Source organism: Myiozetetes cayanensis, unplaced genomic scaffold, assembly GCF_022539395.1.
Source record: "Myiozetetes cayanensis isolate MyiCay16 unplaced genomic scaffold, myiCay2020 scf2-11, whole genome shotgun sequence".
Lineage (NCBI taxonomy): Eukaryota > Metazoa > Chordata > Aves > Passeriformes > Tyrannidae > Myiozetetes > Myiozetetes cayanensis.
The window spans coordinates 70329182-70343896 of NW_026087411.1; the positions used below are offsets into that span (position 1 = coordinate 70329182).

The 14715-nt window shown below is 39.2% G+C and overlaps 1 protein-coding gene across 3 annotated transcripts in view; it reads left to right on the forward strand.

The window, feature by feature from the left end:
- The first annotated feature begins 434 nt into the window (after positions 1–434).
- The window catches only part of PDSS2 (decaprenyl diphosphate synthase subunit 2), a 110810-nt gene continuing 96529 nt past the window's right edge, over positions 435–14715 (forward strand). For all 3 annotated transcript variants that reach the window (XR_007628927.1, XM_050315503.1, XM_050315505.1), the window contains exon 1: positions 435–849. Coding sequence is in view for 2 of the 3 variants with exons in the window: in XM_050315503.1 (XP_050171460.1) it covers positions 623–849 (227 nt within the window). In the remaining variant the exon portion in view is untranslated. The remainder of the gene's footprint in view (positions 850–14715) is intronic.

The window sequence follows — 14715 nt, forward strand, 5'->3', positions numbered from 1 at the left end:
CCCAGCAGCAGATCCAGACGCCTCTCAAACACCTCCAGGGATGGTCACTCCAACCTATTCCAACGCCTGACCCTAACAGAGAAGAAGTTTTATAGAAAACGTGACTGTGTAGCCAAGGACTACAGGCTGAACACTTCAGGTGTGAACCTGAACTCTCTTCCCCGCCACTCTCTCCACACAGCCCCGGGGCGCAGGCTGAGCACATCTTGTTCTGCGGGACATGCCCAGCCAGCCAGGAGCCAGGCGCGGGCAGCGCTCCCTGCCCAGAGGCTGCGGGAGGCGACAAGCACATAGCGGGGAAGAGAAGCGTTGTCCCTTTCCCCGCCGCGAGGGCCGAGGATGCAGGAAAACCAGAGCCTCTCCCAGCGAGCGCCCAGATCCCTCGCCCGCCCACCCCGCGCTTTACGGCCCGGCGCGGTTTGCGACGCCCAAGATGGCGGCCCCCAGGGCAGAATGAGCCGTCTCCGGCCGCCGCCGCCGCGTGGGACGCGGGCCGGAGGCAGGGCTGGCCGGGGCACAGCCGGGGCGCTGCTTCGCGAGGGGCACTCCTCTGTGCCCGCTCGGCGTGCGGGGCCCCGCCGGGGCTCGTAGCGGGAGAGCGGGGACTCCCCGGGGAGGCGGCATGTGGGGCGCCCTGCTGCGGCGCGGGGTGCGCGGCACCGGCGGGCTGCGGTGCCTGTCGTCGGGCGGCCCGCCCTGGAGCCAGGTGGTGTCGGAGGCAGAGAAGATCGTGGGCTACCCGACGTCCTTCATGAGCCTGCGGTGCCTGCTGAGCGACGAGCTCAGCAACATCGCCATGCAGGTCCGCAAGCTGGTGGGCACCAAGCACCCGCTGCTCGACACCGCCCGGTAAGCGCCGGGGGAGCCGGGGGGGATGGCTCGGCGGGACCGGGGCCGCCCGCAGCCCTGGGAGGCTTGTCAGAGCTCGGGGGAGTTTTAGGCTCTGCTAGCTGTCGGGAGGCGGTGGTCGTCATCGCCGCACGGCGCCCGGAGCCGGGGCCGTGCCGGGGGTGTCCCCGGGGACGCGCTGCCCTGGGGCCGTGAGGGTTCGCCTCCGCTCCGGGATCCTCCTTCTTTCCCTGCCGCAACAGGTTTTCCCTGCGGTTACCCGCTGTCATTCGGAAGTTGCTTCGTTGTGACGCCACGTGCAATACTTCCCCATGCGGTGCAAAAAAAAAAAAAAAAAAGATTTCCTTGAAAGCGGGAAAAGTGCGGCTGCCTCACTAACAGTTGCGCGTTGGGTTGTTTGTTTGTTTGTTTGTTTTTGTTTGGTTGGTTTTTGTTTATTTATTTATTTATTTATTTATTTTCAATATTAAGAACTATATTGCAAGGAAAACGGTGGGGGAAAAGCGTGAGAACTACTCGTCTTAAAAACTCAAAATGGCTCTGGCTCTGAACTGTCTATTTTGTTACCAAGAAAACATTGGAGGAAACATTGTCTGTTTTGGAATATCCAGCTGGGACCTGCGAGTTTTTTTTACGTTGTTGAGAATTTTAGGGTTGTTAAGCTGTTTATCCACTCTTTCAGTTTTTAAAGCAAACTAATGGAAGACTTGCATTCCTGCCAATAAGCGGAAGTGGGGATTGTTGAGCAGTGTTTTCTTCGATTGTAATACAAGAACTGATTGGCAGTGTGTTTTGTTGTTTTGGCTTTTTGTTTGTTTGTTTGTTTTTTATATATATATAAAATTAAACTCCAGAAGCTTACCAAAATGAAGAGAAAAAAAGTGCAATTTTCCAAGGGCTTTTTGGCTGGGGATTTGAGTATTTTGGTTGGTTTTTTTGGTATTTTTGCTTTGATAGAACTGTGTTTGCTGTACCTGCAATTATAGCAAGATTAATAGAATCCAAGTTGAGTATGCACAGTATTTTTGAACAGGTGTAAGACGAAAATTAGCATTTGTTTAAAGCAGATGTTCTACTTTTCTTTTAAAGAACAGACATTGTAGCTGTGTAGTGGTCCTTAGCAACTCCACAATCATGGTGTAATGATACAATACAAAGATTTGTTTTCCAAGCTCTTTGTCTCTAAATCTGGTTGTCTTGAGTGAACAAAATGAGTACGGGGACAAACATAGCTTTTTTAAAGAAACATGGTTTCCAGGAAGGGTGATTTTTATATTTAAGTAGACTTTTCTGGAAAAAACAAATCAACTTGTCAATAAAAATGGAAAATACCTGACTTTAGAAAATGCTAGTGGAGGGGAGTTTGTTAAACTGTTTATAAATGGAGGTTGTGATATTATGATAAAGACGAGGGACAAGAGGAAAATGTTTTTCTGTCTTTGTAAGGTCAGTTGATGGAATGAAGGGAACAGGAGGATCGAAGCACAGTGTATTTGGGCTCTTAAATTTCCACCACAGTCATAGAAGTATCATAGAGACCTGCAGTCCTAAAGTGGAACTTCAGTGTTAGCTTTAGATTGTCTGTTCAATGTGTGGTAGTTGCTGGTTTATTTGTGAATTAAATTTAAATGCAGTATTTTGGGGAATGGTGGGAAGTTTTGTGGTGGAGCTGTGATGTAAGAGTTTATTGGTAGGGTTTTCTTTGGTATTTTAAGTGGGCTACTTCAGGCTTAATTCTGTAAGCCTGTGGCTCTTGGGGCATTGGTAGGAATATAGTCATGCCCAGGGTCAGCAGGATTAAAGCCATTCATTTTTAAATTTAATTTTTAAAATTCATGTATGTCTCAGAGTACACTACTGACTAACCTGATCTGTCATGCTGGAAACAAAAAGTATTTTCTCACATAAAACTGAAACGCTGTGCCCTTACTTTGGATGTTCTTATTTGCTTCACTGGTATTGCCAAAGGCTTCGATGCAGATGTGTTTCCAATGGCTTGACCTTTGTATTATACGAAGAGTTAATGTTCTGCTGACAAGTTTTAGTACACTGATAGCAATGCACAAATTGTACCTCATTCACCTTGTTTTATGGTGTGATTTTGCAATAAGGTGAAATTTGACCTTGTTCTTTCTTATTAATCTTGATATTGTTGACAATCAAATTGTGATTGCTTGCTGTCATGTCTAAACAATATTAATTTTCCTTAACTTTCTTTGACTGGTGGCATTTTGTCATCAGTGGTTTTGTGTCTACCCTCCCTTCCTGCTTAAAGGCTTTGCCAGCCTTTGAAGTCTTCCTGAGACCATTTCTTAAAGCAGAGGGTTTTCTACCAATACTTACCTGCATGGAGTAGGTTCTGATCTGAGAAAACATAAGTAAGTCATAATTGCCACCACACTGAAAGCCTTTGGTGTGATGGGAGTGTTTATGAGTGGTTTTACAATTTTGCTGGGCTTTGGGTCACCAGGGTGTTGCAATGCAATGTCTGTGCTGAGAGCCTCGAAGAAGGCAGCCGAAAGATGAGTAACTGTCCATGTGAGATGGGCCATGTGGAGAAACAGCTGTTGGGCCAGTGTACGTTTCTCTGATGATCCCATCCATTTCTTCCTCTTGTTTGGATGCGGCAGTGGCAGCTCCTGGGTATAAGTGCCTGCCGTGAATCAGGACTGCAGCAGGTGTTGTGCTGGGATGATGTGTGACCCTGATACCTCCGACCGAGCCTGCGCCTGACCAGCAGCTTTAAACCTGTGAGCTATTGCTGACTCTGCTCTTGGGAGGGCACAGATGGGTAACTGAGCCCTGCAGAAGGATTTGGGAGTTCTGTAATTCGTGCAGTGAAGTAAAGGTTTTTTTGTTTTGTTTTGTGGGTTGGTTTTTTGTTTGTTTGTTTGCTTGGGTTTTTTTATTTCTGAGATTTTGGGGTTTTAAAAGTCAACCACAAGTAGTGAACGTCCTTAGTACTGGCTTTGTCAGATTTGTTAGAAAGAGGGTGAAATGTGAGGGAAAGGTTACATTTTGTTTTAGAAAGGCTAATGTCTAGTGGTTAATGGATCATTGGAAGCCGAGCTATCTGGATTAGATTCACAGCTGTGCTTTTGGCGCTCTGACTAGAGCAAGTCACTTAATTTTTCATACTTACATTTACTTATCTGTGAGATGAATAATGTAGCATCTGTTTTCTGGAGATGTTACACTTCATTCATTACAGCCTATATTGATCACTGTGATCTTTGAGTGGAAAATGGTGCATAAGCAATATTAACAAAGAATACTCTAAAGAAATGCTATCATTAAAATATTTGCCTCTAATGGATACTCTGGAAACAAAATTGCAATCTGACTACTTCTGGATCTTTCTGTTTGTAGTCCTGTGAGTCACTGTATGGTTTTTCAGAGCTTTAAGGTTTCTTTCACTATAATGAAGTGTCTTCAGCAGCTACTCAAAACTAGCTTTTTTTTTTTCTTTTCTTTTCTCTTCAGGCATTGCTGGACTAAAGGAAAACTTTTTCAATGTGTGAACGTATGACCCCCTTTTCGGCTGAGAAGCAAACAGATCTCCAGTCTTCTCTTTCCTCTCTCTCTAGGCTAGCACACATCCTTCTTAGTATAGGAAAGAGTCTGTAATTGGCACAGTGATCTACTTTTCTCAAATACATAGTGTGAATAGCGTTTTCTTGATTACTTAATCTCCCTTGAGAAGGGTATAGCTTGCTGCAGATTGTAAACAGTAAATGTTATGGCCAATGCATCACTTTTATAATATCACTAAATGAAATGGAACACTTCATACACGTAAAATTATTATGGGATACCGTTTAGCTCCAGCCATTCCCTCATTAGCCTGCGGGAGGAATGATTATATTTTAGTTCTGTCAGAATTGTTTGTTGGTGATAAATGCTTAAGTAGACTTAGTTATGGTTTTCCTCGATTATTACAGAAATAAAAAGACTGGCTAGACCAGGTTTTTTTCTGTTGAAGCCCGCTCAGTGTAACTCTCTACCCATTTTAAGCACATAAAATGCCATCCAGAGATCGCAAGATTACGTGCTTTTTGTTTAAAATGTCTGATAATGTTGGTTTCCTGGTAATTCTGTTTCTTTGTCAGCTTGAAATGGTTTAGTTCAGTAACAGGTCTTGTAATTTCAGGTGTGGTGTGCATCTGAGTCCCCTATGTGGGTGACCGTTTTCAGAGTGGACCTAGGGATTTGCTCCAGCCTGTTGTTATTGGAATTCTTACTACCAATTTGTATTTTGCCTTAGAAGAACACTGACCTTAAAGATGTCCTTTTTTTTTTTTATAATTGTAGGTGCTGTGATTGACTAGGAGTAGCTTTTTAGCAACTTGTTTCAAATGTTAATTAATTTTTTTTTCTGGACTAGAAAAACCATAGTGTCTGTTTACTTGGCAGTGGCTAATGAGGTACCTTTCTCTGAAAACAACAGGCAGCCGGACACTCAAAGTGACAAGCAGAGGGTCTGGCCAACTTAGAACTACTAAAATTTACTACAACCTTGTAAGTTTTACTGAGTTGCCTAATCTGTAATGGGCCTGTAGTCATAAAGTCTCTCCTGCACTTGCCAGATTAGAAGTTAAAACACATTTGCATTCACTAAATTTTATTATATTTTCAACCTGCTTTAACACTTTGTAAAAAATATTTTTGTGGTAGAGGGTGTGATTTTTATGATTGTGATCAGAATGCCTGTGAAGTCATCTATGGTACAGCAGTTGTGTAATTTCCTATGTTTGCTGCAGAGATCTGTTTAACTTCGTGAAAGCCACAGCTGGCACTTCTGCAGAAAGTAGGGATGTTAGAAATACGGAAATGTTTTTCCTTCTTCGTGTGTTTGATACTACTTACAAAATTACCAAAATACTAGTGGTTATTGGAAGCCTAGCTTTATCTAGGAAGACTTTTTCCTGAAGTATTGTGTATAGCTGATGGAATCAGAGGTTTTTTCAGGAAAGCTCCAGTTGATTGAAGCACTGGAGTTATATTCTTTCTTTGACTCACCTCATCAAGAAATCTTTCTCTTTCAAGAAAGGCTGGTCCCTCTTAGCTAAGTTGGGTTTTGTGAATATCTCCCAGTCAGTTGTGACAGACTTGATTAGTAATTTCAAAAACCTTCATGTTACTTCTCTTGTAAATGTTGGTACTCCCTAGGGGTTTCTGTTACCATGCTCACTATCAAGTAAACCCTTCTTAGAAACAAAAAACAGTTTATTGTGTATTTTGACTGAATGAACTCACAAAGAGCTATTGTGCAAAAGTTAACTTTGGAAGGTAAAAAGACATGGAAGAAGTTAAACCATTGAAGGTTCATATATAGACTGGAACTTCCTTTTGATTACTTCCATATTATTCCTTGTACCTGTGGCTTTCAGTGTGGCTCTTAATACTGTCTCATACACCACTTAATACTGTCTTGTACAGTTGAGAGGAAGAGACAATCCATTTTTGTAGGTCACACTCTCCCTTAATGCTGTAGTAAGGTAGAATGGGATGAATGGTGTGTACTGTTTGTACTTTCTTCCAAATTTTGTTTTTTGTTTCTCTTTTTGCATAAGTTTCACCAGTGTATTTTTTTTATTTTAGTTTTCTCCACCAACAACTTTACATTCATATACTTAAATGCTCATACCTGTCAGTTATTATTACTCTTTTGAAGAGCTGCACCAAAATTTGTACACTTGGGCTTGAGGCTCACAGTTCATGTTTATGAGACCTTAACTGTCTTGGTTTTTGTTATTTTAAACATTACAGTTTTTGGGTTTGGCAGTGGTAATCTCATTGTTGAAGGTAAAATGTATTAGCCAGTTGTGTGTATGCGTGTGAACAGATATATTTAAAAAGAGTATTTACTCAAGTTTGGTGCTTTTATTCTCAAAGACTCATTCCTCTTCCCTCCCCCCCCCATTAGTAAACCCTAGCTCAAGAGGTACAGGCAGTCCTTGTCATACGTGGGTTTACTACAAATGTTGAGAGAGGCTGAACTGATGATTAAACAGCCAGTTTCCACTTCTAGTGGTTCTGAGTTCTTGTCATTCATTGTTGGTATTTGTGTAGAAGATTTTATGTAAAGGATGTTTCATTGTATGGTACAATTTTCTGGTGAATATTTTGCCGCCATGAGCAAAGTAGGATCAAGTAGCTAATCTGCAGTATGGATGTGCAAAAGCTCGGCTGCAAATTAAATTTTCTTGCATTTGAATAATTGCTTTTTTGCGATGATTCTCATTTAAATATCTTTGCAATGGTTCTCATTTAAATATCTATGTTGAATCCAGGCTTCTGTGCTTATGAAGAATGTATTATCTCAGCATATAGGGTGGTCTTTGTAAGCAAAGTGTATTCAGTAGGTGATGATTCTCTTTGGGATTTTCTGATGGAATTATTTATGGTGAAAACTAATATGGTGTCCTGATGTTGGTAAGTTATGGTATTTTTTATAGGGAATATGAATCTGAAGATTTCAGCAGAATTTCATGTACAACTCGGTGTGATTAAGTGAAAGACCATGGAATTTCTTAAGCTTGGGTTTCAAGCATGTGACAAACTGAATGTACAATGAACAGATCCAAGTACCTGTCGATCTTGAACGGATGTAGTATACTACACCTAGAGAAAACTTTGCTTTACTTTGGGCTTGCAGTAACCTAAAATGAAGATAATTTTTGAAGTTCACATCTGGTCTTTCCTGCTTTCAAGTACAATTTGTAATGTATGAGAATATTGAATACCAAGTTTAATGTACTAGTGAATGACTGTCAGGTCAATGTTTGCTCTGTGCAGGAAAAAAATACTGAATAGGTGGAAACAGTTTCAAAGTAATTCCCTCTGTAACACAGCAAAGAGTTGCCAAACATGCCTTTCTATAAAGTGCAAATGAGAACCAATGTCAAAGAGTAACCAAAATTAATATTTCGGTTACTGGAAGTGACTTTCACTCAGTGTATCTTCTATTTGGCTATGATAAGTTAACTTCTTTGCCTTACAAGAATAAGGGGAAAAATACTTTTCCTAGAGTTTTTTCTCTTTCTAAGGTCTATATTTTGTAGCTTGCAAATAGTGTTTTCCCCTGCTCAAGATATTTTCCTGCTCTGCTGCCTTTTTTGTTGATGCTGCCTCCCAGTTGACTTCTTTCCTTGCTTTGGAGGTCCTGGCAGTGAGACCTGGCAGAAGATCCAGTTAACCACGAGCATTTTCAGAGCTCCTCCAAAGACCATGGGTAACACCGTATGCTCTATAGCACTTCCTAATCTATTGAGGAAAATACAAAGCCCACCAAGGACAAATGTAAGCTCAGCAGTTAGATGTTTCCATACTTACACTATTGCTTTCTCCTAGGGGTGGCAGACCACTGTCTTAAATTGTTAATATCTTTCCTTTACCCCACATCTGAGTGTCTTAGTTTCCCTCAGGGTAGGCAGACTGTCTACAGTGCTTGCCCTAAAGGAAGTACTGCTAGAGACAAACCTGACAGACTATAAAGGAACACTATGAATTTAAAAATCCGATCTATTACAAAAAATAAGTTTAAAATCTGTAGCAGCTGCTTTGCTGTCCTTGAATTGTCCCTGCCAATTGTCTGGCATTGACAATCACTTTAGATTAATTTTTTTTTCTTTCTTTCTTGCTGTACAACAGAATTTCATTTAAGGAAAGAAAAACTGATCATATAGGGAAATTGGTGAGACTCATTATATGTGTAAGCTTTTATCAAACATATGCTGTGAACTACCTAGGCTTTACTTATAATGATAAGATAAGGCTTAGAAATCTGACTCAATATGTTACTTAACTGAGAAACTCTAGGACTTCTTCAGCCTACTGGAGGTTCTTCAGGTGAGCCACAGTCATCTTTTCTTCAATGATCAGCTATTCCCAAAGAAACTTCAGGGGCTTTAGCTTTTGCGTTCATCTTTCTCATTTCTTTTCCACTTAAATTACTAGTGATGGTTGTTCCCATTTGCCTTCTTGTTCCCCCAGTTCTTTTCTTCAAAACAACACTAGTTGGTTCTTCATGGCTGCTCTTCCATTTTAGGGAATAACAAAGTCCTACAGGTAATCCTCTGTTTCTTAATTAAATGAAAGTTTATAGTTTGTTTGTTATAGTTTGTTACTTCTAGTTTGTTTTGTTCCCTTCTTCTTCCTAGCTAGGAAAGGGAGTCATACATCTAGGAACTACTGATTCATTATTATTTTTGTAGTTAAAAATATGAACAAGCAAACCCTTTATAACCTTTACTCCCAATTTGTCTCAAAAAGTACTGCCTTTAGAAGGAGCTTTCTTCAAAATCAAGTGGAAATTATTTTTGATTACTTGTTAGTTAAATGATCCTATAAGCATGAATTGATTGACTTGCTAGCATGTCACTAAATGTGCAAAATTAATTCATTTTGTAGAATTTGAACTCTTTAAAGAAAAAATCATTCTCCCTAATTATATTAATATAATAATTATTTCTTTTCTAGATCTTCACACTTACTATGCAAACTTGCTGGAATGACAGGTATCTTTTTCATGAACTACCTGTTCAGCACACTTCACAAAATAATCATAATCAAAGGGTTGATATCTCTATATGTATGTTGTGGTCCTTGAAATAGCTTACATATTTCACCTTAAAAGGTTAAAAAAAAAACAAAAAAAGAAAGAAAGAAAAATTCTATATTTTAGCCACAAGGTCAGTCTGGGTCTATAACAGGATGTGCTTGTGGAGACCCATCCTGCAAATACATAGTCCTGATTAAGGCAATTTGAGAGTGATGGTCCGTGCCAACTTACTTTGTGTCTGGTTTGTATCTGGTTGTCATCAGAATGATTAGCTAGTATAGAAGCACCATAATTAGTTGATTTGGTTAGAATGCTTTTAGCCAAAGTTTACAGAAAAGTTCAACTTGTTAAGAGCTTAATGAAATAATTGTTAGGCCGAATACACAAGTAAAGCCTCAAATGGAAAAATTGTCTCTTTTACTGATTTGAAAAGTGACTGTGCTAGCATACATGTTTTTTTTTCCCATAAAGATGGTTTTTGTTTCTGTTAAATTAGTGTTAAACTTTGACACTGAACATTATGGACCCACTGTGTTTTCCTATTGTGGAAATTTATATGTTCTCACACACTAGAAACTAAAGGTTCCTATAATATGTCAGTGTTCATGCTTTTTTATACAGAGTAAAGTTTTTGCCACTGTAACCTTCCAGTCTCTGATTCTCAACTGCTTTCTATTTAATGTGGCTTGTGAAGATGAAGGTATACTGTGTGCATATTTTAAAAAGATTTCAGTGATGTTAATGCTACGTTATGAATTTCATATTTGGATCACTCTTTTAGAGGTTGAGTTCTGAATGTGATCTGTCTGGTACGACTGTATTTCATTAATTGAAAATTATTGTACAGGAAATCATGTCTTCCCCAAACCTGTGTTGCCTTGTGGAGGTGAAGCTGAAGTGTTAAAGAGCCTGGAGATCAGTTAATCATCTCTTCTTTATCCCTGGTTGTTAAAGCCAGAAATAACAGGGAAGGATTTGTACTCCATGTTTTATTGTCCACGGGAAGAATTTGTCACCTACTGATTATTTGTAAATTTAGATAGTATGGGAGTCATTGACAGGCTCTGGAAGAAATCAGATGACATCTCTCAGTAGGAGTAATAATGTGAAAAGATCCCTTTCAGAAATGAGGCTCAGAAAACTTGAGAAAACTTGAAGTACGGAGACCTTTAGGGCAACCCTTCTTCCAATACACATTTATTTAAGGAATGGAAGGCATTAAAGGAGTTTCTACTCTTAGAATTTACAGTATATTTTATGTGTCTTTTGTCCATAATATAACTTCATAAAACTGAAACAAATAGTCTTGCCAGTTGGAAAGTAGGGAATGAATCCATATAATGACTATAACGTGTCATAGCAACCAAGTTTTAAAATAGTCAGATTCCAAAATAATGTTATAAAAATTACATCAGAGGTGGGAAAAAAAGTACTGTGTTATGTTATAGCAACAGAAACATGGCCTTGCTTGTTTGTTTGTGAATCACTTGAGATCACATTGCTGCCTGAGGATTTTTTGGGAGGAATGGGGCCAGAGTGTATGTCCTAACACATAGTACTCGTTCAAGGGGATGCATGAGGTTATATTTTTTTTGGCCATCCTTGTTCCTGTGACACTTTTGAAAGAGCTGAAGTTAATTTTTCCTGTTTTGAATTTATTTTCAGATAAAGTACTAACTGAATATTCACCTTCTTGATTGCTTTTCTGCTTTTAAGACTTTGAGTTCCCTTCTGTCTTTCTGGGTTTTTTACCAGGGAATGATTAAGTTTTAGTGCAAAACATTAAGAATGAAACTTCAAAAGGTTGTGGGTTTTTTTCTAATTAATGCAAAATAGCATTGTTGGTGGATGCCGTCCTGCAGCGTGACACCTCAGTGCTTCCCAGAGGAACAGCAGTGGATGTTTGTGCTTCTCTCTCCTACCTTGAGCGTGCTCAGGACTCTGAGCCTGGAGGAGCTGCTCCCTGGGGGTGAGCTAGGCTCACTTCCTACCCGAGTGCCAGCTGGACCACAGTCTAATAACTGTGTGCATGTAAGTGGCCAGCAGCACAGCTCTGTGTCGGATGCAAAGCGTGGACCCAGAAATGGCATGGGCTGTCTTGCTCTGCTTGCACAGGTGTAGTTCTTTATGGGATTAGTGCTTGCAGTTAGCTCCTTGGAATATGTTTTCATTTGAGGGCTTTGATTTTAGGGTTTGGCAGGTCTCATTTTCAGTCTCCAGTGTTATTTCAGATATATCTTCGTAATAGTTAATTTATAATTTAGGTTATATTATTTCTATTATATTAATATTATTAAGATATGATTATACTTTTAACATTTATAAGTTAATTTAGTAAAAAAACTTTTTCAGGTAACTGTTAAGAATTAAACATGCATTGCAACTAGAAGTTGAGGTGTCTTCAGAACTAGAATTGTTCCATTCTCTTTCCTTCTTCTGTTGTAATTGCTGGGTGACTTCCTAGAACTATCAAGTCTGGATTAATATATTGTCCCTGGGTGGTACCACTGCTTCAGATTACCTTGGTGTACATGTAGGTATTAAATATTGAAAGCTGTTTTCATGTTGTCATGTGGTGGAGCTCTGTGTAAACAAGTTTTATTTACTGAGCAGTTTGGGAAGCATGTACACACCAGTTTGCCTTAGGAAATCTGCCATTTAAGCCTTCATCCTGATTTTCTTTGGCTATGGTAAATGGAGTGGTAGACAAGGAACCATAGTGTTATTGAGAGGAAGAACCGCTGTCCTGAGGTTGTGAAGAAAATCTGTTTAAGCTCATGAATAACTTAGATGCTTACCAACTACTGTCACTAACCCTCATAAAACATTTTTCAATCCTTTTTTTTTCCCAGAGGAATTCAAAAGCAAAAGTCTCTGATGTTGTATAAAATAGTATCTTTGCTTTAAAAATCTGTAATCTGTGCATTCAGTCTGGAGACAAACAAAGATAAGACCTTCTTATAAATATTAGGAAAGGAAGAAAATATGTTGAAGAAGATTGTAGACATATTAATGCTTTAAGTCTGCATAAGAATTAGTGTTGCCATGCTGTAGAGTGGAATGCAAACATATGAAACCTTTGAATGGTGTTGCTAATTTCTGAGAGTGTAGTTGTATGCTTCACATTTAAAAAAACCCAAAACAACCAGCCAAAAAACCCCACACCACTTCAGAGAGCAATGAAGTGGAAACTTTATTTATTTTCTTATTCCAAATATATATTATTAAGGACAGCAGATGCTCAAACCTTATATATGTTTAACCCTGTCCTGTTATGAATAATTTTAGACATTTTTACGCTTCTGTATCAAGAATTGGAATTCCTTTCCTCATTTGAGTGTTTAACAAACATTTCAGAGCTGGTCTGGCTCTAGAGAGTTAGAGGAAGAAAGAGCAAGCTACCTCTCTTTTAGCTTCAAATTCCCCATTTATGATTTTTATGAATTCACAGATGATTGAATATTTATTTATTTTTACCACTGAGACACAAAAGGCAGAAACCTGCAGGCTGGTTATGGTGTGGATACTCTATTGTGTTTCCATACCTGATGTATTTTATTTAAAAACTGACTTTTGCATTAGATTACCTTAAAAACATCATCATTTGTTGATGCAAATAATTTAAAATTCTTCCCTTCCCTGTGAATGATGAATTATTCTTTCACAAGAGATCTAGATTATTTTAATTAATTACTTTAGGCTTTAAATCTTTAAATTTTAAATTAAGTTACAGGTGAGTTAAGCTGTTCCCTGAGGAGCTTTTACTGTGTTAGCAGTGGAGAAGGATAATATTTGCTGCATAATTCTCTAATGGGCTGTTGTACGCTGCTCCGTTGAACAAGTCTGCTGTTTTGCTTTTGATTTCTGGTCTGTATCCAGCATTTCAGGGATCAACTTGGACAATTAAAAGATATCACCAGAAACATATTTTCCTGTCTGCTGTGGAAGAGAAAGATTAGGACCCACTGAAATATATTGCTTTGTGAAGTTGTTGAGGAGACCGCAGAAATTTAATGTAAAACTAAATGAGGCACTGATAACTGCATATAAGAAAATTTAGTAGACAATGGGCAAAATACAGAGACGGGTTTATTGATGTTAGTTTCATATCCTGATCTCAGTACATATTCCCTTTGCCTGAACTATTTTTTTGTGTACATAATGTAACCATATACAATTACAAAAGGTAACCTAATTGTCGGTTTATGGGCTGTGGGGATTGAACCAATGCTTATTTTCCTCTTCTTGAGTATGATTACTTGTTGAAGATGTGATATATGTAGGTCATATTTGGCATGTATTTAACCTGAGCCCAAGACTGATTTATGAAAATGGGGGAATAACAAACCTAAATTGTGTTTTCCCATGTGTGATTATTGTAGCCAAGCTGCAATTTATTTTGTAGTGTCTTAAATTACAATAAAAAATACATTCATAAAATAAAGTAGGGTAAAGAGTTCAGCCATTAAACTTTTTTATTTTTTAAAGTTAGCTTTCATCACTGTGCCTTTAATTGTGTTAATTACTTCAAAGAATTCTTTTGGAGGCCAGTTGAAGAGCAGAATCAAGAGGGAGGAAAAAGTGCCTTAAGCAAAGACTTTTTTGTGAGAACATTCTTACAGTGTCTTATGGGAGAGATATCACTAAAACAGTCTCTTTTAAAATCCCCCTGTCTGCATACTTTTTTTAAATCTTAATATTTTTGGTTTCCTAGTAATCTTCCAGAATACCAGATTTCAATGCCTGAAGCCAATGGGAGAGAGCAAAATTATCGTGTAATTAAAGTTTTCTCATATATTTTCATTTTTTGTGTCTTTTGAAAGCGGAATGCTGAGTGAGATGAATTCAGTTGTTGAATTTGGTGTGCTCTCCCAGTGCTCAGTGCTTGGAGCGCTACCCTTTCCGCATAGGAGGCCCAGCCTGGGTTCTTCATTCTGCCCGTGTGACTGTTGGCAAGTCTTTTTTCTGGGCAGATGGTGGCAGCTTGATGTGCACAGCACCATTTAGGAGTATGGATTCAGAGCCTGGTAGGAGCATATCACCCCAGGTACCTTGAGTTCAGAACACGGGTGTACGTTCTGCTTCCCACTCCTTGTGTTGTGGAAATCCCCCTGGGGAGGCAAAAAAAAAAAATTGCCCTAGCCTGAAGCCACTGTTTACCAGGGTGAAAGAGCTGAAATATTAACTGAAAAATTTATGAAAAACTTAAATGTGGGTGACTGCAAGTGATTGGAAGTTGACCATGATATTGTGGAACTGATATACTTCAGCTATTGTGAAGTCTTCCATTCAAACACTACAGG